The sequence below is a fragment of the Labeo rohita genome, chromosome 24 (genome assembly GCF_022985175.1).
Source record: "Labeo rohita strain BAU-BD-2019 chromosome 24, IGBB_LRoh.1.0, whole genome shotgun sequence".
In the NCBI taxonomy this organism is placed as follows: Eukaryota; Metazoa; Chordata; class Actinopteri; order Cypriniformes; family Cyprinidae; genus Labeo; species Labeo rohita.
In genome coordinates this window covers 319,326-344,594 of record NC_066892.1, presented here as the reverse complement: position 1 = coordinate 344,594, position 25,269 = coordinate 319,326, and the positions used below count along the sequence as shown (strand labels likewise).

General features: G+C 36.4%; 1 protein-coding gene across 2 annotated transcripts in view; it reads left to right on the top strand.

Moving 5' to 3' along the window:
* Positions 1-25,269, top strand: part of LOC127155404 (lethal(3)malignant brain tumor-like protein 4) — a 53,707-nt gene extending 28,438 nt beyond the window's left edge. For both annotated transcript variants that reach the window (XM_051097574.1, XM_051097576.1), the window contains exons 16-20: positions 1,477-1,617; positions 4,661-4,734; positions 15,487-15,656; positions 22,829-22,891; positions 23,670-25,269. In XM_051097574.1, the coding sequence (XP_050953531.1) occupies positions 1,477-1,617; positions 4,661-4,734; positions 15,487-15,656; positions 22,829-22,891; positions 23,670-23,828 (607 nt within the window). In that variant the 3' untranslated portion in view covers positions 23,829-25,269. The remainder of the gene's footprint in view (positions 1-1,476; positions 1,618-4,660; positions 4,735-15,486; positions 15,657-22,828; positions 22,892-23,669) is intronic.

The window sequence follows — 25,269 nt, the reverse complement described above, 5'->3', positions numbered from 1 at the left end:
GTTTTTACATCAATTTCTCATTTTTAAATTCACTTCTAATTTTTACATTTTCTCATTTATTTCCAGATTTAGTCCCATTTTAGGTTTTATTTCTGTTAGTAATTGAAGTGCTTCAATTTTATTATTTTAGTTTTTCATCCAATATTTATAGTTGTTCAGAATCAGAAAGAGCATTTTTATCGCTCTTTTTTTAATAAACAAAAATGTTTTTAATAATTTTAGTTTTGTATTTAGTAAATTTCTTTTTTCCTTAGCTTTTTTGTAGTAATGTTTGTAGTTTTTATTTTATTTTTTTGTTTTTTTTTTTTGTGTTCAGGTTTCATCTATTTTTATTTCAGTTTTAGGTTGTTGTTTTTTTAGTTAGTTTTTATTTATTTATTATTTATTAATATTATTATTATTATTATTTATTTATTAATTTTAATGCTTTAACTTTAAACTTATTTAATTTAGTTGCCTAACCAACATTTCTAATTATTACATTTGCTTCTTATTTCTTAATTCACTTCTAATTTATACATTTTCTAAATTATTTTCAGATTTAGTCCCATTTTAGGTTTTATTTCTGTAATTTTAGTGCTTCGGTTTTAACTGTCTAACACCATTTCTCATTTTTGTTTAGTTTTTTGTCCAATACTTATAGTTTTTCAGGATCAGAAAGAGCATTTTTATCATTATCATCATTTCAATAAACAAAATTTATAGTTTAATAATTAGTCAGTTTTTTTTTTCCCTTTTTATTAGTTTTAGCTTTTTTTAACATTCTTCTTTAACAAACGTATTGTGAGGTTTCATTCTGTTTGTATCGATTCCTCCTGCAGCTTTTATGAGTTTTCTGAGCACATGAAACATGATTTAATTGTCAGTTTGTCGGTGGACACAGTGAAACGCTGGATCAGGGCTGATATTCGGGCCGGTTTTGTTCTCTCAGCGTGCGTGTCGCGTCCGTCCAGCGAAGCGTGGAGTCAGCAGCACTGAGAGCGACGTGGAGCTGCAGTATCTGAGCGCCGCTGTGGCGTCCGGCCAGAAATCAGATGCCGCGGCCCGAACGTTTCTCATCCACAATAAAGTGCATCAGAGTAGCTCGGCGTTTAATTCGGCGTATGGAGTTCAGTCAATAAACAGACGTGTTACACTGCTAATTTTATGTAGAGGTTTGAGAGAGGCGAGAATCACAGAGCTGATCTGTTCAGAGACTTGGAGTCGTGACAAACCGCCGCCGCTGCCAAGAGACGAATCCGGCCGACTGCAGAACACCAGCAGACACACGCGCGCCGCTTCATGTGGAGATGCATTCAGAGAATCGGACTGACAGTCAGACGACTCGCCGCATACGTTTGCTCATTTCAATAAACAAAACGGTTTTCAATAGTTTTAGTTCTGGTTAATTATAATAACCCTGGTTCAGATGTGAGATGTTTAATTGTGGCTCTTGAGCCTCGTCTGACGTGTTGTCGTCGGTGTGATGTGTCTCAGGGTGATGATGGCGGCGTACGACGGCGCTCCTCGTCTGCGCGGTCGTCCTGCGATGGTGAAGAGAGAGCTGAAGGACGAGCCTGTGACGGCGGGACAGAAGCCGCTGTCGCCCCTCGGGAAGAGAGGACGTTTACCCAGCAGGTGAGGCCTCCGCCGAAAGTCTTTTTTCCAAACATTTAAGGTCATAAAAAATAATGGATGTCTTATAATAAAAATCTTGAAAGTTATTATCATTGTAAGACATTTGGGGACGGAAAAGCAGGAATTGTTCAATGGCTTAATGTGGGGTTATAATCATTAACGTCATTAAATTATTCATTAAATACAACAATTAGAAAAAAGTAAAAATAACAGTAAAAGTTTAAGTACTAAAATAGCTAAAAACAAAGCTAAAACTATTAACTTATTAAACTGTAGATTTAAAAAATACATAAAATTGCAAAAAAAAAAAAATCTAAAATTAAAATGAAAATAGAAAAATAAAATGTAATCTAAATATTAAAAAAAAAAAACTATAATAATGTGTCAATAATAGTAAAATTAGACTGGAGTGCTGCATGTTTTAGAGTAAAAAAAAAAAAATAAAGTATAATATAAATATATAATATTTATAAAGTATAATGTAGATATAATAATAACATGTATATGTATAAATTATCATCTAATTTACATGTATTGGTTCATGAACTGATGTTGAATAAAACATTTTTAAAATTGGCCGTGTAATTTCATAAAATAATCAGGGTAACACTTTAGAATAAGGGTCATTAGTTCACATTAGTTAACATGAACTAAGAATAAACAAACTTCTATAACATTTATTAATCTTTGTTAATTTCAGCATTTACTAATGCATTAGGAACTCACATAAAGAGGTATTTAGTATAATTTTGCCAGAAAATGTTTTAGAAATTTTAACACATGTTAATGTTAAAAATAATAATGTTTGTTTGTTTGTTTGCTGCTTTTATTTATATATATATACATTTTTAATGTTTAAAAAATTTTTTGCCATTAAAAATGGCCTAAGTTGCTGACATGGCATTAATTAAAAAAAAATCAAAAGTTGTGCTCGTTAACATTAGTTAATTCACTGTGAACTAACAATGAATGGCCGTATTTTCATTTAGCATTAACAAATGTGAATGCATATTAAATGTATTGCTCATTGTATATTCTACTAACATAAGTGCAACCTTATTGTAAAGTGTTACCGTAATCTGATCTACAAGATTTATTTTAGTGTTGTGTGGGTTTGTTCTGTATGTTCATACAGTGATAATGCAGTGTCTTGAAGGTATTTGACTTTAAAAGCTCTGTGGAGACTCTGGTACAGAAAGTATCATAAATGCTGACAGAATTGTCATTATTGGGTGAAGTGGGTGTTTAACAGCATCTTTAATGGGTCGGAATGAGGCTGGTTTCTGAAGCTCAGGTCAGTCCGGTTAACATGAGCAGTCACACTGGAGCTGATGTGATGTTATGTGTGTCTCATTAGCAGTGTCATGTCTCTCATACAGAGGGCAGATCCTGACACCTGAACACCTACACACACACACACACACACACACACACACACGTGCACGCTGAATGTGTGTGATTTGACAGGCTCTGTAGAGAGAGAGTGAGGCCCCCGGCGGCCCCCGTCCATCTGACTCATGCGTTATAATGCAGCACTGACACTCATTATTCACTGCACAAACACAAACACACAACACAAAGTGTGGATGTTTTCTGTCTGAGATTGAAGGTTCATTTGCACAGAAACATGATGCATTTACATTAGACTCATGCATTTGGTGGATGCATTCAACATTTGCAAAATATTGCATGTTATGCTGGGAATTTCATTTTAAAGGGACAGTTCGCCAAAAATGAACATTCTGTCATTTACTCTCCGTCATGTCGCTCTAAACCTGTATGCATTTCTTTCTTCTGTTGAACACAAAAAAAGAGATTTTGAAGAGTTTGTGTATCCCAACAGTTGCTGGTTATGGGAGCTCGTTTCCACCACTGAATGAAACATTTGAAAAAAGGTTATTGCGACCTGTTTTTTTTTTTTTTTCTCCAGAATTGTGAGATATAAACTCACAATTGTAAGTTATTAATTCAGAATTGTGAGGTATAAACTTTTCTAAGCAATAATGTGAACATATCTTTTTTTTTTTTTTGTCCTCAGAACTGGACTTTATAACTCACAATTGCAAGTTTGTATCATAATTTTGAGAAAAAAAGTTCAAATTGTGAGTTAATATCTCATAATTCTGGCTTTATAACTTGCAGTTGTGTGTTTATATCTCACAATTCTGAGAAAAAAAGTCAGACTTGTAAGATCGGTTTCCATAGCTGGTATCCATTGACTTCTGTAGTATGGAGAAAAATACAATGGAAGTCAATGGCTGCCGTCAACTGCTTGGTTCCCAACTTTCTTCAAAATGTCCTCTTTTGTGTTCAACACAAGAAAGAAACTCGTACAGGTTTGGAACGACTTGAAGGAGAGTAAACGATGGCAGAATGTTCATTTTCAGGTGAACTGTGCCTTTAATGAGTCTGTTTTGTTGTTTCCAGTCCGTCAGAGAGAGTTTCTTTATCCGTTTCCAGCCATGAATCATTGATGTTTCATTTACTCTTAATTACTGAATGTTTGGGAGGCTTTTAACATCCTCTGAACATCCACAGATAAAAGTCGCTCAGACGCTCGTGTGTTCGTGCTCTTAGTGATTGCAGTCTGACTGTCGCTCTCGTCGAGTCTGGTGTGTGTGTGTGTGTGTCAAAAGCGTCATTAACAGTCTCATTTAAAGCTGTAATAGATGTAGAGCCGTGAAAAGCGCTTGTTGCCAGAGGATTTTCACATCAATCCTCTGTGTTTCTACAGCAGGAACATTTAAAGGCTTCATTGCACTTTTAATACACTTCCTACAGCTCGGTTTGTCTTCACATCATTTGAGACCGTTGTGCTGGATTTGGGCTAAAAAGTTTGGTTTCCAAGACTTAAAGTGAAGTCAGACGGCCTGTGCTGTTCATCATGAGTCACTGATCAGGGAAATTCAGAGGGAATATCAGATCATCATCATAATAATAATAGAGATGGAGAGTAGGAGAAAATCAGCGCCCAAAACTAATGTATTAAATAAACTTCAGTTCATTTATCTGTTCAGAAACAGATTTTTATTTTTCTTTTCAGACTCTCTCAGTCCACAAAGTATCTGCGTATCAAGGATGAGGAGGACGACATTGACGTGAACAGCGTTATTTCAGGTGAGTGTCTGTAATGTGTTTAATGAATGAATGAGTCACTCCTGAGCACAAAACACTTCTGCATTTGTAAATCAGGACAGTTTTTTTCTCTGCGTTAATTTGATGGTTTGACGCCAACATCTCACATTCACATATGTGACCGTGGACACAAAACCAGTCATAAGGGTCAATTTGAGAGTAAATAAGCTTTCCATTGATGTAAGCTTTCCAAATAATGTCTTTAAACTTGTCCAAATGAAGTTCTTAGTGATGCATATTACTTTTTTTATATATTTCCAGTAGGAAATTTACAAAACATCTTTATGGAACATGATCTTTACTTAATATCCTAATGATTTTTGACATTAAGGAAAAATCAATAATTTTGACCCATACAATGTATTGTTGGCTATTGCTACAAATACACCCGTGATACTTAAGACTGGTTTTGTGCTCCAGGGTCACATTTCTTGTCTTTTCTATGTGTGTAAATGTTTATGTAATGTCTGAGCACAGCTTTGAGATTTCGCTTGTAAAGGTTGCATTGACACCTGGACAGGAGACAGGAGACACACGGGTGATTGTGTTAATGTGTGATGTTGAGCACGCGTGTCTCGTCTCCAGCTGTCAGCAGATGACAGTCATTCAGCATAATTATTTGGCTTCAGTAATAATTAAACTCCTCCGTACTGTGAGTGCAGATGACTTGACTTTTGTTAAATGTCCCATCTGGATGTGATTTTTATAAAGAAATGAGCTGTTACTGATGCCTGAGAGACAAGCTCACGAGTGACGGTATTTCTAGTAGAGCTGCACGATTCATCAAAATAACCAAAATAGAAGTGTGGCTCATCAAAACACAAATTGCACGAGCATATGCACGTTTCAGACCCAAGTGCATCGCTGTTCATTTACCGCTCGTGATCTGCTGGTGTTTTCGGCGTCTCACAGTTCAGTAAATGATCCGCGTGAACTCGGGAACAAACCCTAATAACTCCGTTTACTCAGTTTAATTTGACAGAAATATATTAACACATTACTTAATGTAAAGATAGTACAAGATAGTAGTACTACTGCTACTAATAATAAAAATATTATTCAAACAATGTTTAAGGAATATTTACCAGAAAAAAATATTTACCAGAATTTATTTACCAGAAAATTGTAAATGCACAACACAGTATTTCTGAAAAAAAAAAAAAAAAAGCCTATAATAAATTAATTCTTTATCAAATTTAATTATCCTTTAATTCATTAGACATGCTTTTGATTATTAAAATGTAGTGAAACGATTAAAATACAAAATAGAAAATTAAACTGAGATTTACAAACAAAAATTGAATTTGAGAAAAATAAATAAAACGTATTTCATAGGGCCTTAAAAATTTAGTTTTTGTTAAACTTTTTAATAAATTGCTGTTAAATTCTGAACGTTTCATGATTTCAATTAATTAGACAGGCTTTTTGATAATTTTTTTTTTATGTAACCGTTAAAACAATCTAGAAAAATTCAAGTGGAATTAAGGGGGAAAAAAATAAAACAGATTTCATAGGGCCCTCTTTATTTAACTTGTCGTCTTATTATTAATAACAAAGATAAAATAACAAAAAATGACGATGTCATGATAGAAATTGTTGTTGTGAAATAAAATGACTGTATCATGAAATGAGATTAGGCTTTATCCTTTAAGTGAACTTACCAATATATCAAAGATCTCTACACACCTGTAGGATCAGTCGTTGTTCATAATCCTGTGTAGTGTCACTGGCATGTGATTATTATTATTTTATTATTATTATTATTATTTTTAAAGGGGCGATGAAATGCTTTGTTTGGATTTGGATCATCTATGTGTTTTTTCGTAGTATCGGTGCAGTAGTAGTATCATGACATATTAGTCAGGTCTCGTATCGAAGTCAAAGTTTTGGTATCGTGACAGCACTGATATCCAGTAAAGATGTTCAGAAGCTTCTCATCATCATCTATGTTAAGTTTGATCACAGTCTCGATATGATATCGTTTAGTGTCTAGCTGTACCTTTAAATTCCACAAACTCCAGTGTTTGAGTGCTGAAGCTGCTGTGTTTCATCATATGATATCCAGCGCTTCACAGCAGTTTCATTGATCGCCATAATTTTCTGATTTGTTTCCATGGTGATGCGAGAGCCCTCCAGACCAGAATATTCATAACTGTCAGCAGGAGACAGAAATATGTGTGTGTGTGTGTGTGTGTGTGTGTGTGTTACGGTCCAGTTGATGATCTGAGAGTGTGTTTGGTGTGATGTGAGTGTGTTCTGAAGGAGAATCTGCAGGTTTTCATCACTGATTGAACTCGTCTGCTGATGATACGGCGATGGCGTAAAATGACAAACGTGGCGTGTAATCAGCTGCAGCGTATTCTCGAATGCTGATCTTATTTTTAGAAAGGCAGTGAGCTGATGCTGTGGTGTTGGTGAGTGTGGAGGCGTTTGGTGAGTCAGCGTTTCTCCAGACCAGCAGCAGCTTCAGCTCATTCCCACTGCAGATACAACACAACTACATGTGCTGGAGACATCATCATTATTATTGTTATTTTTAAGTCTATATGGTTTTTATTTACTTTGAAAGTTTTTATTTTTATATTTTTAGTTTTCATTTTTATGATTTTTTTTTTCTGCGTTTTTTTTGCATATATATGTAGTTTATATTAAAATAATTTTTATTTTATTATTTTTTTTTAATTTTCAGTCTCCATTTATTATCAGCTGTTCTTGTTTGTTTTTTTTGTTTTTTGTTTTTTTTATAAAACAGAATTTGGTTTAGAACCAATTTTTAATCGGTTGACTTTAAGAAGAGCTTGAGTACTGTAATCCTTGTTCCTCATGAGACTCCATCATCTGTCAGAGCTCTCAGCTGTTCTTCAGTCCTCGTTCGTCTCCAGAGATTTTCTCCATTAAAGCATTAATTCATCAGGTCGAGGGGTTTGGGCTGGTGATGTGCTGATTTTGAGAGATCGATGAGCTCAGATTTCATTAGCGGAGAAGATTGAATCCAATGAGGAATCACTGTCGTGTGATGCATGTCCTGAAGACGTCTTCACAGCATCAGCTCTCTTCCACTCACATCACACCTGCCAAACCCTGCTCTCAGATCAGTCAGTTCTGAGTCTGACACCATCAGCTGTCAGCAGAGAGAGAGAGAGAGATTCGGTTAGATGGAGCCGGTGTTATGTAGTGTCGCTGAAATACTAGTAGTGTTTTTATGAATATTTAGAATGAGTTTTCATATTTCTAAATTATTTTTAGCATTTTTGTTTTAGTGTTTTATTTAGTCATTTTATTAATCTTTTAATGTCTCTATATATGTCTATATATCTATATATATATATTTATTTAATTTTAATTAATTATTTATTTATTTATATATTTTTATATATTTATATATATTTATATTTATAGTAAATTCAAAATTTTTATTTTTGTGTTTAAGTTTCAAATTTAAAAGTTTAAAGTTTTGGTAATTTTGTCTTAGTAATTTCTGTCATTTTTATTATTTCTATTATTTTTAAATTTTAAATTTTCATTTTGGTTAAAGTTTTAGTAATTTTTTTTTTTTTTTTTTTTGTGATAACTTTTTTTTTTCATTTTAGAATTTTATTTCTTGCTTTTTTGGTCCTTTTAGGTTTTTTAATGTCTGTTTTAATTCATGAATAATTGCATGTATTACTTGTACTAAAGTTTAGTACTAAACTTGTACTAAATTACTTGTTTAGTACATGAAGAAAAAAAAATATATATATATATATATATTTTTTTTTTTTTCCTGACTGAGAGATACTGTAGAGATAGAACTAGAGCTGTGATAACACACTTCCAGATGTAATCACACCTTGAACTAGCCTGTGGTGCTGTGCTGGTCTGATCTGATGGTTCTGGAGGGTTTTTCTCAGCCCCTCAGGCTGGTTTGACGTGTTTTGAGTGGTGTGGATGAGCAGATGAGCAGGAGATGTGTACGTGATGTGTTTCAGTCATTAGAGCCGGAGCTCCGCCTGAGCCTGAAACTGCCAGCGAGAACACGAGATCATCGCATGATCCTGAGGATGAACCGCTCCGTCGCTGTCATTCGTGTGATTCCGTGTTCGTGTTGAAGCAGCAGATTGCTGTAATGATGCAGTTCAGCATCAGATCAGGCGTTCAGGAAGTCCGGGTCTCTCTATAGCAGTGCTTCTCAACCTCTTTAATGATATTTCACTATTTAAATCATTACTGGAGATTCAGTATTCTACAGCCGTTACTGGAGAACCATTTGTAGAATATGTTTTGCTCACAATTTTTATCAGATAAAATATTTTAGGATTGAGCATGACTAGACAAAATGTATGTAATCATTATAAAATGACTAGTAAAAATTCATTAATTTTCATGACATTTACCAGTCCAGAAATCACTCTTTTAAGGTGAAACACTGCAGATAAATTGGGTAAAAATTTTTTTAAAAATAATTAAAAATTGCAAACATTTTTTGTATTACAAGTTTTCTAAAATGTCAGGTTTAAATATGCAAAGAGGCATTATTTAATGAAATATGCACTAATTTGCATACATTTATAGTACAAAAATCTGGGTTAAACACTGGGAGTCAGTTTCAATTTTTTTTTTTTTTTCTTTTTTTTTGACATAGTCAAATGTTTTTACAGAATCTCATTTTGTCACTCCATAATTCAGAAAAAAAAAGACAGAAAACAGTTTTTTAGGGGAATAAAATGTTCTATAAAGTCTAACAAATTATATATGAACAAATCCCTCTGTAAAAACCTTCAGGATATAGACCGGAATACAAATGTAAAGTTTGGTGTGTGTAAGTGTCGCTGAGGTGTTGATTTATGAAAACTCCAGAAAACAGCCTTTAAAAATGTGTTTTGTATTGAAATTGAAATCTGTTGACGCAAATGGATAAAGTGCTATAAAAGAAACGCTTATCAGTGTCTTTTGGATGTTTTCTTCCCACTAGTCTGAAAAAACACTTTATGAAAAACCAAAAAGCCCAAAATCTCAAATTTAACAGGTGCATGAAAAAAACTGTGTTCTCACCTTAAATACGTTTTCCTCATTTATCCAGGTTTTCACAAACCTTTTGAATCTTGCTTTTTATTAATGTTTTATTCAATAATTTATTAGTAAATGTTGAAATTTAGATTCATAAGCACTGGAAGTATTTTGTTTTGGTTTGAAGTGGTTTGGAGGTTCTGGTTGAGCTCCGCTGGTCTGGAGCGAAAGAAACCCGGGTTATGACGGCAGATATTTGCGTGATTGATTCAGATGAACTCTTTGTCCGGTACGGTCCCGGTGAGACGCTGGTTTTGGCCTGGTTCTGCTCCATCATCTCAGCAGGGTTTGGATCTTCTGCGTGGAGCAGATGGTCAGCGGCTGATCTTCCTCTTCTCTCAAACGCTAAATATTTACAACTGAACATCATATTTCTGTGAGATTCCTGCGAGTGTTGTCCGTCCAGCCGACTGAAGGTTTCAGATTTTATTTCGCAGGAAATCAGAGTCGAGTGTAAGTGAGATCCTGCTCCTGGCAGCTCAAATAGCGATTGATCATCTGTGATCTTCATTCTGTGAGCTGTGATTGATCTGCCGATAGTAAAGTGGTTTCATGATCGACTGAAGCTGACATACGCAGGCTCACGGGCGTCAGGTGTGATTCTGGAGTCGTCTGAAGGTGAACGTCTCCCATATCCAGTTCTTCTGTTCGATTCATCAGACTCTCAGTCTCTGTCAATCCATCAGAAGACATCAGATCAGACCAGTAACCTCCAGCGGCTGCACTCTCTTCATCTGTTCCCAGATCAGTTCTCTTGGTTACAAAGAGCAGATGTTTGTTCATCGTCTATAGATGTGAGTCTACATCAGCGATGAACGTTTGAAATGCAATTTGGATTGTGTTAAGAGTTGTTCCTTTCCTTTTTGCTTTTTCCTTTTTTCACTTTTACCATATAAATAGCCTCTTGACCTGTACAAGGTTACGTGCAGTTATGGCCTAAAATTTAAGATATTGGTGCAAAAAATGCCCCTGTATGTGTTTTATCTCATATTCATGTATCACATGGGCCGCAAGACCAACGACACAAGTGCTGATTTTTGGATTTATCACAAGCTTAAATGTGATTTTATACAACAGTTCAGTAAATAAGTTGATACTGTTATATTTTAAACACAATATAATGTGATTTTGCTCAATTTTGCAGAGAATATTTTACCTTTAATGTCATAGCAGAATTGTTGCATGTCTCAGAGCAACACAGTGGTGTTTAGTTTCTGACTGAATCTGCGTTTTGAATCATGTGAATCAATGATTCAAGAGCCCATTCATAAAGAGAGCCATTTATATCATTCCTGAATGAATCTGTGTTTTGAACGAATCAAATGAATGAACCGATGACTCATAAAGACATTTATGGCCACCTGCTGGCAGATTTAGTTTTGTATTTAGTGTATCATTTCCTTAAAATAATAATAATAATAGTAATGATAATAATAAAAACAATAAAGGGATAGTGAACCCAAAAAATTACATAAAAAAAAAAAAATTTACTCATCCTCATGTTGTTCCAGACCTTTCTTTTATGGAACATAAAACAAAGCTGTTTTGGTTGACTTTTATTGTGTGAGCACAAAATACTGAGATGCTTCTCAAATGATCTTCTTTTATGTTGCATACTTTACATGAGGCCGTTGCAGCCTAAATGCTTGTGTAATAAATTTTATGTTGAAGCAAATATTAAAGTAAAGTAAAGAAGTAAAAATATTTCATTGTACAATTTGTAATGTTTACTTGATACTTTCTAATTTAGCACAAAAATAGCTTTAAAAAATATTTAGTGGTTATTTTCAGAGTCAAATTTTTTTTTTTTTGGATTAAGTAGATTAATAATCGAAACATCTTGTAATTAATTAGATTAAAATTTACAGACCTACAGCCCAAATACAAATTTTTGTATTTTCTATTTTTTATTTTATTTTATTTTATTTTATTTTTTCCCATTTCTCTTTTCTTTGCTTTTTCTCTTTCTTAATTTTTTTCTTTTTCCATTGTCTTTTATGCTTTTATTTCCTTTTCTTTTTCTATATTTTCGCTTGTTTCTATTCTCTTCTATTTTTCTTTTCCTCCTCCCCTTCTTTTATAGTTTCTTTTTAAATTTCTTTATTTTTTTTTTCTTTCTTTTACATTTACATTTATTCATTTAGAAGACACTTTTACCCAGTGGCATTTTCTTTCATTTTTCTTTTTTTTTTTATTCACCTTTAATGTTTTTTTTTTTCTCTCACTTTTTTGCTTTTGTTTAATTTTGGTTGTACATTTTTTTTTTAAGATCTTTTTTTTTTTACTTTTCATTTTCCCTAACCCTCCTGCTCTCCGTAGCTCATCTGCCTGTTATCTGTGGTGGTGGTGGTGATGATGATGATGATGATGATGAAGATCACTGTGCTGAAGGGACTTTAGTGTTTCTCTGCTGTGATGTGATTTGAGCGTCAGTGATTGTTGAGTTTTTGATTCTGTGTTTGTGACGGTGAGTGTGTCAGATGAAGATCAGTTGATTCGCTCTCAGTATCTGATCGTCCTTCAGCAGCGCTGACATGAATGTGAGCTGAAGATGTGTCAGTGACGGGAAGTGACACGCCGTGCTTCCTGTGACCTTAAGCAGTCGTCGCTCTCAGAAGCTTTTATTTGTGAAGTGAAATAACGAGCATCTGTAGTGTTTTGCGAAGCTGACTGATTGTTATAGTGAGACTCAACTCAACGTATATTGAGTGTTAAACTCTTCTGAAGAAGCCGTGCATGTGTTTGTGTTAAAAATGAGGTGGATGAGTGAATGAAAGGGTGTTTTGAGTATTTTGAATATTAGATCCACATGTTCTCTGAGTGTTTTTGAGATGCTCAGACTGAAGGATTGAGCTCCGTGTCTGAAATGAAGATGATGCACGTCTAGATCTTCCTTCAGTGTCTTGATGTTTTGAAGGAAGTGCATGTGGAAGCATGAGTTATTGGTCTGGTGCAGGGTTCAGCATGAGATGATGAGATTCACGTCCAGCTTTGGGATCTGAAGGAATCAGACTGAGAGCCGACAGAAGCTCTCACAGCTTCCCTGAGGTGTGAGACGGGACTGAGACAGACGTGAGGGGAAAAGTGAGAGTGAATGTTCTCTTTCAGACTGTGTGTGTGTGTGTGTGTGATCCGCTGTGAATGTCTCGTCAAACACTGACACACAAGTTCAGAGTCTTTCTACTCTCCAGTCAATCAATTTGATCAGTTTAATCATCAATCCAGAGCAAATAATTATTCAATGATAATAATTTTGTAATAATTCTCAGTGAATTGTGTATCCAAAAATGTTTTAGTTCAAAACTAGATACAGATAAGAAACGTTACTTCACTGTAATGAGATTAATTTTGCATGAGAATTTGAAAACCATGTATTGTGGTGAAAATAACACAAGACTCTTCTCCCTCTTCCTCCTCTTTTTCTTCTTGTTCTTCCATCTGTTACGATGCTTTATAACCTGGAGATGTTGTTGTGGGATTCTCTGTTGTTGTTTTTCTGGAGTTTTAACAGAATGGAAAATCAAAACAACATTTCTGTTAGATCAGACGTGTGCTTTTGCTCTGTTATTTCTGTGTGTGTGTGATGAGTTGAGACACACACACACACACACTCTTTCTGTGTCTCTCTGTTGTGCTGCTCTTTTGCGTCCTGCGGTGGCGTGTGAGCTGTGAGACTCTAATCGTTGGTGACGCCGTCCGCTCGCGTCCTCGTCATCAGACCTGATCTCACCTGATCATGTGACACAACAGATTGCAAACAGTTGCTCAGACGACGATGCACTGTGACAATCGCCTTGGTAACGGCTTGTGTAACGGGACACAGGTGGCGACACGGATTGGAGTGAATGTCATCGTGCTGAACACCCGCCTGCAGAAACACAGCGACGTGTGCGCGTGTGCGCGTGTGCGCGTGTCTGTCTCGCATTGATCTCATGATGTCCGTGTCCTGTGCGCCGGCACCCCGTGATTCCCCTCAGTATTTGTCAGTGTCTCAGTGAGATCTGATGTTTGAATTACAGAGGATTTAAAAAAAACGTCATCATGAGATGAATTTTCTCTTTTGGCATAAAAGTAACAGTTCAATCAAAAATGAAAATATACTGAAAACGTGCTCACCCTCAGGTGATCCAAGATTAGAAAGATTTTGTTTGCTCATCAAATTTGTAGAAATGTGTCATTGCATCACTGTCTCACCAATGGATGTGAATGGGTGCCGTCAGAATGAGAGTCCAAACAGCTGATAAAAACATCACAATAATCCACTCCAGTCCCAGTTCACATCTTGAGAAGACAAAAGCTGAAATAAAGCTATCATTAAGACGTTTTAATGTCTAAAATACGATTCCATTATCCATAATAACACTTCCTCCAGTGAAAAAGTCACATTAAAATCCAGCCACATATTTGTTCAGAGCTGTTTTGGCTTGTAAACAGTGCTTGATGTGTGCAGATTTCTCTCCTGATTCAGACCAAACCACTTTTTCACTGGAGGAAGCGTTATTATGGACTCATATTTTAGTTAAAAATGTCTTAATGGTGGATTTGTTTCAGCTTTTGTCGTCTCAAGATGTTAAGTGATGGACTGGAGTGGTGTGGATTAATTTTATCAGCTGTTTGGACTCTCATTCTGATGGCACCCATTCACTGCAGAGGATCCAAAAACTTAACTTTTTGCATGTTTACTTAAACATTTTATATTTATCTGTTTTGACATCCTCAAGTATCCCCATACATTATGAAGATATTTTTGACCCCATAAGTAACCAGTTCAGAGATGTTTTTGTCTATTTCAGCATGTGTTTTAAAGTGTATTTCATGTGGGTTCATCACACAGACTTTGTCTTCTCTACACTGTAACTGCTGTTGATGACATTTCACTCTAAGAATCATTTTGGAATCATTTTGTGACTAATTGAATCAAATCGAACTGATTCATGAAGTGCTTGAAGATTCTCTTCTAGTTAGTAGAAGACCAGGACTAACCTGTCCCTCACAGAAACCAATCTTACTTATGAGACTGGAATATAAATCTCACATGTACTGACCTCGGTTTTCTCGTTTGTACTTGTGCGAGTCCATTAGCAGATTCTCTGGCGTCTGTTTAGCAGCTCTTTCGGTCTCTTAAGAGCGTTTGTGCGGTCAGATCATCCTCAGCGGAGCGTGAAGGGCCAAACCCTCCCGGCGTCTTAAACGCGCCGCTTTTGCCAGGAACATTAGAGCGAGACGCCTGCGAGATCTCAGCGAGCCGTTTGTGTTGACAGAATCGCAGCGCATCCGAACGCAGTGCGTCATTAGACATAAAACCGCTTCTGAACCCCGTAATCAGACAGAACTTGTGCTTTATTTTGGTAGAAATGACCTTTAGAAGCAAATGAGCCAAAACACGAGCGGCAGCTGTTCGTGTCCATTACCGCGCTGGATTCATACGAACGCGGCGGGAGACGGCGCGTGAAAACGGTTCGCCGTGACTAAACGCTCTCCAGGACTGCAGCTCGTGATCTGAGCGTCTGACAGACGGGAGTCGCTCGTGTTTGTCTGTTCATCTAAAGATGCTGTTCAACAGGAGGCAGACTGAACGCCAATGCTTTCTCAGGGTTTATGTGGCAAATGAAAGGAAGCAAACAGAAAGAGTGTTTTCATATATTATTTGCCTGCTGTCAGTGACTGACGTGTGTGTGTGTTTTTCAGAGCGTAACATGGACAGTCTCCAGCAGGCGCTGCATCAGTCCGTCTTCCTGTCGGCCATGTCCGCTCACCCGAGCCGTGACCTGCCTCTGTGTTGGGAGCAGCACTGTAAGCTTCTGCCCGGCGTGGCCGGCGTTCAGGCCAGTCGTGTCGCCCACTGGACCGTCGAGGAGGTGAGAAACGCCACACTCGTCTCATTCAGCAGATCATTCACTATATATTGTTGATATTGAGTATTACTGATCGATCAGGATTAAACGCAGCTCATTTCTAGTCATGAGTTTTTTTCTGAGTGCATTCATCCATCTTTCATCCATCACACAGTGTGTGAATATTGCATTTTGTATCTACTAAAACAGATTCAGGCCTAAATGTGAGATTCATGTGTTTGAATTGCATATAAAACTTCTGTGCGTTTTGAATAAAAGGAATGTCGTTTTAAATACACAATAACCATAATAAATACAGCTGCAAGCGGCAATTTCCGGGGTTCAAGCACTTTTAAGCACATATGAAAAAGACATTATTTATCAAGCTTGTAAGCACCTAAAACAATGATTTTAATGCTTTAACTGTCACCGTCACACTGGCAGGACGCCTTCATTATATTACAGTTAAATCTAATCATCACAAACTAAATGTCGTTGGAAAGGTCTAAGACTCCTAAATAGATGTTTTACCAGTGTTTTTTGTTACAAATTATGTAGGAACAGTAATGCGTTAATTTACAAGAGTACACCTTAAAAAATCATAACAGGAGGCTTTAATTTTATAGCAATTTTGGATTAAAAACTATTTTGTATTAATAAAACTATTTTATAAAAATAAAAAAAATAGTACAGTACATTTTTACAGTAAATTCAGACTTCTGTAACTTTTTTTATAGTTTCATTTTTTTTATATGATTTCACTGAATTATCTGTTGATTGTCTCTGTTATAATATAAATATGATATAAATTTGTGTCCGATCCCCTTTAAACTTTGCATGCTTGTTTAGAATCTCCTGTCACATGTGCTCAGCAGGTTTTGTGAAGTTTTTAGTTTTGCTTTAGGCTTTATAGGGTTTGGGGTAAATTCGGACAGGCCTCTTTTCTAAACAAGCCTGTTATACCATCCCAAAGGGTAAATGTCAACATTTCTACGATAATTATTGACCTAGATAGTCCAAAAAAACTAATTATTGACCTTGAGAGTGGAATTCCTAGGACTTTTTTGCAAAAGTAGGTTTTTAACATTTTCTCAGTCATTTAACAAGCGGTTTGATTGACAGCCGTGGTTCTACAGGCAAAGTTTTGCGGTGTAAGGAGTTCAGTCATATTATATGAATATCACACGTATGTGCGAAAAACCGTGCAAGGTACAGTCGTTTACACCCTTGAAAAATGCAATAGCGCCCACAGTGGCTGATTCCTTTCAAATTTCTCCCAGACCTTTGGAGCCGTGAGTCAAACAGGCCCACTGAGTTTTCGTTCCGATCGGCCTTCGTTAACCTTGTCTACTTGGTGCTCAGAATTCATCAGCCAATGTCAGCCATGTGTTTTTGAGATACGCAAATATCCTTGTAAACACTTGTGGCACTTTGGACCAAGACTGTGCACACCAATTTTCATCTTGATTGAACAAATGGTTGCATAGTTGTAGCCATTTTTGTTATAGCGCCACCAAGTGGCCAAGCTCCTCAATTTTTATCCTGTGACCTCAGCTTGAGATCTTACATCAGTGTTCTGAGTTTGGCGGAGATATCTCAATCTGTTTAACCATTTTGGCGTCCCTTTGCGATGGAGAGTCGGAAGTTCAACTTGTTGTGTTTTAGCGCTTTGCTGTGTTTCAGCTGATTGAATATTGCTTGTTCTATAGTTTAAGCATGTTTTTAACTGAATTAATGTAATTGTTTTCATAATTAACTACATTATAATTTAAAGCATTTTGAAAATATGATTATTTAAATTAAATCAAATAGATGCAAATAGTTCATAAGAAACTGAAATGACTGTTTTGAGTGCAGAAATCTGACCTGTTTCATCCAAGACAAACAAATATAAATCACATTAAGAAAACTGTTAAAACTACTCCAGATGAATGGAAATGTAAACGCAATAAAGCACATAAATCTAAATGTTTTTTAAAACGGTGTGATTTATAAAATCAGGCATCACAACGGTGACGTCACCGATTCCCAGCATCATGAGCTGCAGTTTTCATAAAGTTACATGGGAGCAGACTTTAGCTTTATGCAAATGATGTGATGTGATGTCGTCCAATGGGAGCGCAGAGGCTGGAGGTCATGTGATCGCGAGTGTAAACACATTCTCGTATCCCGTGACCTGCGGCGCTTTAGTGTGCTGTAGTTTCAGGCTGTGTTTGTCATGCTAATGTTGGGTTGCGGAGGTGAAATCGAGCCTCTTCACGCCGCCGGCGCATGATGGGCTGGTCGCCGTGGCAACCAGGTGCGACTGAAGCTCCGCGAGGACGAACGGAGCGCAGAGATAAACACACGACGTGCGTGCTCAACCACAGGCTGTGTAAATATCAGCAGCACGGCCCTCAAGGACCCAACGGTGAACAGGTCACTGTCTGACAGGGCCATTAAGGCAGTTTCTTTTTTATACGCACTGTTGTTTAAACGTTTGGGGTTGGTAAAATGTTTCTGAAAGAGTCTCTTCTGCTCACCAAGGCTGCATTTAACCAAAAAATACTAATACAGTAAAATGTGAAATATTATTATAATGTAAAAGAGCTGTTTTCTATGTGAATATCTGTTAAAATGAAATTGATTTCTGTGATGTGCAGCTGAATTTTCAGCATCATTACTGCAGTCTCCAGTCACATGATCCTTCAGAAATCATTCTAATATGCTGATTTGCTGCTCAGAAAAACATTTCTGATTATTAGCAATGTTGAAAACAGTTGATCTGCTCAATATTTTTGTGGAAACCGAAATTCATTTTACTTTTTAGGATTCACAGATGAACAGAAAGCCCAAAAGAACAGCATTCAGTTGAAGTAGAAATATTTTGGAACTTTAAAAATGTCTTTACTGTCACTTTTGATCAATTTAATGCATCCAATGTCAAAAACAAATATCTTGCTGACCCCAAACCTTTAGCAATGGCAGTTTATTGTGAAGTTTATAATATTTAGAGCTGGACTGATACAGTATAGAGATGATTTTTGCATAATGCAATGTAATAACAACGAAATGACATGTTAACAAGCTTAAAATTCAATTAAAAAGTTATGATTATTTATGATTAAATATTGTCTAAATATTCTAGTTTAGTAACACTGTTAATGGAGTGCTTGTTTGACATTAGTTTTGTGGTGCTTCTGTATAAATGATGTTCTACAGTAGTTTACAGGATCAGAGAGGTCTTTAGAGAGCATTTTACCGTGGTACATTATGTTCCGCTGTCGGCTTGTGTGTGTGATGGAAAGCTCTTCGCTGCACTTCACCCTGCTTTACCGTGGCAAACCCAGCAGCAGAGTGAAACAGCGCTCGGTGCTTTACTGTGGTGTGTGAGCAGGATTTACGAGTCGTTATTCACCGGCAAACACTGGCACTGAAGGGCTCGTTTGTTCCTGTGGAATCGAGTCCAGATTGATGGAGTCAGAGCTGCGTGTTTAATGCTGAATAACGGCCTGGATTTACACTCAACGACTCAATACCGTCTGATTATTAGTGTGATTTAACAGATGAAGGGCAGAGGGAATCACTCATGTTTAGGTGAGAGTCTGAAGACCACTCAAGACTACAACATCTTGTTTTAGTGAAACAAACACAGTGTTATTGACTGAGGTGTTTACACTAACCCTAGCAACCATTCAGAACACCCTAGCAACAGCCGGTGTGTTCTGCACAGTGTGAAGCACACGTGTTTGTTGAGGGGCGTGGCTCTGGTGTCGCCCGATTGGCTGTTGTGGTTCAAGGTCTTTTAACTGTGGAGAACCATTAGCATTTCAGACAAACATGAGCGCTGTAAGTGATGTGACCTAAACGCTGCGGTCCGGTCTAATGGATCCGGCCAAGAGTTCTGTTCTATTCCTGCACTCTGTGAAAGCCCGATCGATCCCGGGTGAATTATAGATCTCTCCGGTGTTTCATTTGAAGCCTTTGATAAAAGAGTGTAATGGTAATAAAGAGGCAAACACTCATCTCTCACAGCCGTACAGTAAAACTACAGCCGGCCCTGAAGGACAACATACTAATCGCATCTGCAGCGTCTTGGTTACATCTTCACAAGATCTGGGAATGTTTGTTTTTGGATCCAATAAATTTTTTTTTTTTTTTTTTTTTTGGAACTTTATATATGTGTTTTGTAAGATTTTTGGTTAGCCAGGATTGTTTTCATTATGGAAATAGAACATTCTGTGTGTTAATGCTGTTGTCAGGTGTACACTACCAGTCAAAAGTTTTTGGACAGTAAGATTTGTTGTGTATATATATATAATATATATATATATTATTATTATTTTTTTTTTTTTATAGAAGAAGTCTCTTCTGCTCACCAAGCCTGCATTTATTTGATCCAAAGTACAGCAAAAACTGAAATATTTTTACTATTTAAAATAACTGTTTTCTATGTGAATATATTTTAAAATGTAATTTATTTCTGTGATGCGCAGCTGAATTTTCAGCATCATTACTCCAGTCTTCAGTGTCACATGATCCTTCAGAAATCATTCTAATATGCTGATTTTCTTAATAAACATTTATTATTATTATGGTGTTGAAAACAGCTGAGCTCAACATTTATCTGAAATAAAAAGCTTTTGTAATATTATACACTATACTATTTAAAAGCTTGCAGTAAGTATAATTTTTTTAGAAAATAAATTATAGAAATTAATACTTTTATTTAGCTAGGATGCTTTAAATTGATCAAAAGTGATAGTGATTTATAATGTTAGAAAAGATTTCTATTTCAGATAAATTCTGTTCTTCTGAACTTTCAATTCATCAAAGAAACCTGAAAAAATTCTACTCAGCTGTTTTCAACATAATAATAATAATAATACATTTTTGAGCAGCAAATCAGCATATTAGAATGATTTCTGAAGGATCATGTGACACTGAAGACGAGTAATGATGCTGAAAATTCAGCTTTGACCATAGAAATCAATTACATTTTAAAATATATTCACATAGAAAGCGTTAATGCAAACGTAAGCGTTTTAAATGGTAAAAATATTTCAAAATATATTACAGCTTTTGCTGTATTTTGGATTAAATAAATGCAGGCTCGGTGAGCAGAAAAACATTAATAATCCTTTGACACTTTGACTGGTAGTGCAGATGTGACGGCCGTGTTTGAGTAACACTAATGCAGTCAGTGCTTCCTGATATAGAGGCTTTTGCGGGGAAATCAGTGCAGATATGCTGTGTGTTTTAGCTGAGAGGAGCAGAGAAGGGCGATCTGCATCTTGGCGGCGGTTTCATAATAAATGGAGATGTTGTTCCAAAGATGCTCTCTGGAGTTTGTCTCTTTAATTAAAGTCCGGCGCGGCTCCAGAGACGCTCTCCCTGTAATTGTACCGTGAGCTTCTGAGGGAGAACATCGAGAGGATCATAAAGCACATCAGTGAAGTTCTTCAGAGACTCTGCGACGGGTTATTCTTAGCCGCGCTTGTTTGTTGGAGATCCCTGAGCGTGGCAGACACATCCGAGTGTGTTCCTGTGTAAACGCTGCAGGATATTTTAGCTGCGCTGACGCTGCACAAGGTTTCTGAGACGCAAACCTCAGCTGACCTGTGCTGCATGCGGCGGGAGACACTGTACGGAAAACACGCTTCTGTTTCATCAGCGTTACCTGCCATCGCATCAGACGGGCGTCAAACTTCAGATTCACACACAATCAGTCTATAAGATGCTGTTTTTACAGGGTTGTGCGAGGAGCTTAAGGTGCTTGAAGTACTTGAATTTGACTTGAAATTTAATGCCTGGAAAACCTTTGAAAGTAGCAATATTCCTGAAGAGATACTTGAAAAGTGCTTGAATAATTAAAAGACAATGTTTTTATGAGATAAGTGTTTAGTTTTTTCAGTAAGCACGTCTTTCACATAAAATTAAACTATTTAAAAAACATCATACTTTTTCGCTTATTTCAGTTAATGTAGTACTAAACCAGTAGTAGTACTGACAGTTTTGTGTAGACATTGATGTGAAAAGAGGAACGGATGAACCTTATCAAATGAGTCACTTGAATCATTCAGTTCAAGCGATTCACAAGCAAAAACCAAATCAAATGAAAAGAACCATTCAACATTGAAATTTCAACATCATTTGTAATTTTTATTTAAAAAGCACTTATAGTAATGGGTGACACAGAAGCTTTTAGAAACTCTGAATCAGTTAAACCATTGCATCACAAAATGATTCATAGTTTTGAAGCACACCAGTCAGATCAGTACTTCAGAGCGGGTTCGTGAATCATTTGACTTTGATCAGAACATATGGTGAATCATTTTATTCAGATCACAACTTTAAATCACAAAATCGTCTGGTTAAGAACGATACTTCGTGGAGGGTTTGTGAATCATTTCAAAAATTGAATCATTCATGATCCGCGCTCGTGACCTGAAATGATAGTTTGCGAATCATTTGATTCAGTTCGGGACTTCGGAGCGGGTTTTTTTATTAAATAATAGAAAACATCAAATAAAAAAAAAAAATCCTTAAGTCCTGGAATTTTATTTTACAGTATCTGTATGAATCCTGTTTTTAGTTGACAATAAGTCTGTATCAGTGAATTCAGATTTGACTGATTCTATTTAAAATAGAATTTCATCAGTTTGAAAGTCTAAAATAAATTATTTATTCTAATTATTAATATATGTAACAGCTTTATGAGCATTAGTGTCTTATGTAAATGTATAGTGGGCATATAAAAGGCAACAAGTCACTTGAGAGCATTTTTAGTCATTTTATGCATAATACATATTGTTTTTATACATTTTCTATATTATTTGTATATTTATATTATATATTTATTATCACCCCTTTAATTACCCACATCAGCAAAATGATGATATAAGCCAATTTTCAAATCATTTCATAATATAAGTGAATAATTAAAACCCATGATAAAATTACTTTATAAATGTATTTATTTATAAATACGCACTACATAGTAGGATAACAGACATCAGTGTTCATAGTAACGTATTATAATTAGAATAAACCATTTATCTACCAATTAATATAGTTCATTAGTGTAACTGCTGCTGTTTACAGTCGCTAAGCAACACAGCAATGCAGAAAGTTACATTGTAACCTTGATTTTATCCTGTTGAGAATCTCTGAAAACACAAGAGTGAAGATGAAACTGTGTGTGTGTGTGTTTTCAGGTGGCTGATTTCATCCATTCTTTACCCGGCTGTGAGGAACAAGCCAAGCAGTTCAGAGAGGAGGTACGTGTGAATCTAAGGAGAAAAAAAAATCCAATGAATTTTAAATGTGATTCTTTCAGCCACAGCAGCTTTAAATCAAACACTGATGAGAAAAAATACTGCAGTACTCTTTCATTACAATCTTTAAAACATATTCACATATTCCTAATTAGTATTTGTGCCTCTGTTTTAAGTATCAAAAACTTGAAAAGCAAAATTATGAGAGATTAAAGTTTGGAAAAATTAAGATTTTTGAAATATTATAAAAGTCTCTTCTGCTTACCAGGGCTGCATTTAATTGATCAAAAACACAGAACAAATGTGAAATATTATTGCAGTTTGAAATATCTTTTGTCTGTGTGAATATCTGTTAAACCGTAATTGATTTCTGTGATGCACAGCTGAATTTTCAGCATCATTACTCCAGTCTTCAGTGTCACATGATCCTTCAGAAATGTCCATATTTTTGTGGAAACCGAGATGCATTTTATTTTTCAAGATTCACGCGTGAATAGAAAGTTCAAAAGAACAGCGTTTATTTGAAATAGAAATCTTTTAATAAACATTATAAATGTCTTTACTGACACCTTTGAGCAATTTAATGCAAATTTGATGAATAGAAGTATGAATTACTTTCAGATGCCTATTCCTTACAAACTGAAGAGTACAATGTTTACTGTGCACATCTGCAAACCAGTTTTGGAGTTATTGTTGTTCATTAGCGTCTGTATTTGATGATTAAAAGCACCGACTGCAGTCGATTTCTGTCTGTAATGTTTTCTGCTGATTCTCTCCCCAGCAAATCGACGGGAAGGCCTTTCTGCTGTTGACGCAGCGAGACATCGTTAAGATAATGAGCGTGAAGCTCGGCCCCGCCCTCAAGATCTACAACTCCATCCTGATGTTCAAACACGCCGAGGATAAAAACCAGCCGGCGGCCGGCGACGCCGACACCTGAAGCGGCGCCTGTATGTGAAACGCAGATGAATCTACTGTATCGATGCATTCCGACACCTCTCGTGCCCCGAACGCCCTTCGTTAGCGCTAATCACCCGTACGGCCTCCGCCTCCGTCAGGTTCCCGTTCTGCCTTTAAACCGCCTGCACGTGTGCGGCTCCCTTTCCCTCGAAACTCAACGACGTGACAATCAAACGCAGTCGACGGCATCTCTATCAGGGGTTTCTCTCAGTCACGGTGCTATTTGTATTCAAACACAACAGGCAAACAGCGACTACAGGATTCGCTCTCGTGTGCGGCGAGCGAATGTGTGCGTGTGTGTGTGTGTGTGTGTGTGCGTGCGTGTGTGTGTGAGACTTTAAACGAACAGTTTGTACAGTAATGAACATTCTGTCATCATTTACTCACCCTTTTCGTGTCCAAACCCGTGACGTTCACAGCAGAACATCCTGCTGTTTCAGTTTAATGGACGTGAATGGAGACTCGACCGAATGACGCAAACGGCTCCGTATCGTGGATTGGCTTTCAGAAATTTGAATTAAGACTAAAATCTCATGGACTGACACTTCAGTTCTGCTGAGATCAAGTTTTATAATGACTTTAGTTTCTACGTAGTTGTTTTTATGCTGCTTTTTGTGTCATTTTGGTTTTCAGAGGTCGTTTGGGTTTGAGTAAATGATGACGGGACAATCGTTGCTGTCTGAACTCTTCCTTAATGCTCAGAGATTTGTGCCCGTTCTGTTACTTCCTCTAATTTTATTCTATTTTGTACAGTTCTGTATGATTTCGCTGTACCTGCTGAATCACCTTTTATTTATTGTGCAAAATGGCCGTACGTTTGCACAGGGAAGGATAATAATATATTGTGTATAATCAATTTCAAATGCCAAAAGAATTTGTTTTAAATGGAAGAGTGTTTATTTTTGTGACGTGTCGCGCAGAGCCCAGAATTAGACGAATCCCTGTTTATGTTTAATGAAATATATTATGAAATACTTTATTGGAGTGTGAATGGCTCTGTGAGAATGTGATCTGAATTCTGGTTTCGCATCAGGGGATTTTCTGATGATTATTTAAAGACTTGCTATAATGCACAAAGCAAACGATATATATATTTGCTATGAATTTTGACATTGGTGTGATTTCGACGCCGAATCCGTCTCATTTGAACGTGTTTATTTAATTTAGCCAAACGTCAGGAATGTACGTCCATCTCGTGCGCGTTTTAGTTTTCGCTCTTCAGATGCGGAATGAAGGCGATCAGTTGCGTTCCAATGCGTTGCTGTGTTAGTTCCGGTCCGTTCATCCAGATACGATGATTGAATTATTAATCAGATGCTCTGTACATATTTCTACACCCTCTTTCTTAAACTCACTCACACTTTGTACAACAGATTTCATTCAGTCACATCAGCACCCTAATAAACAGTGCAAACCTCCAA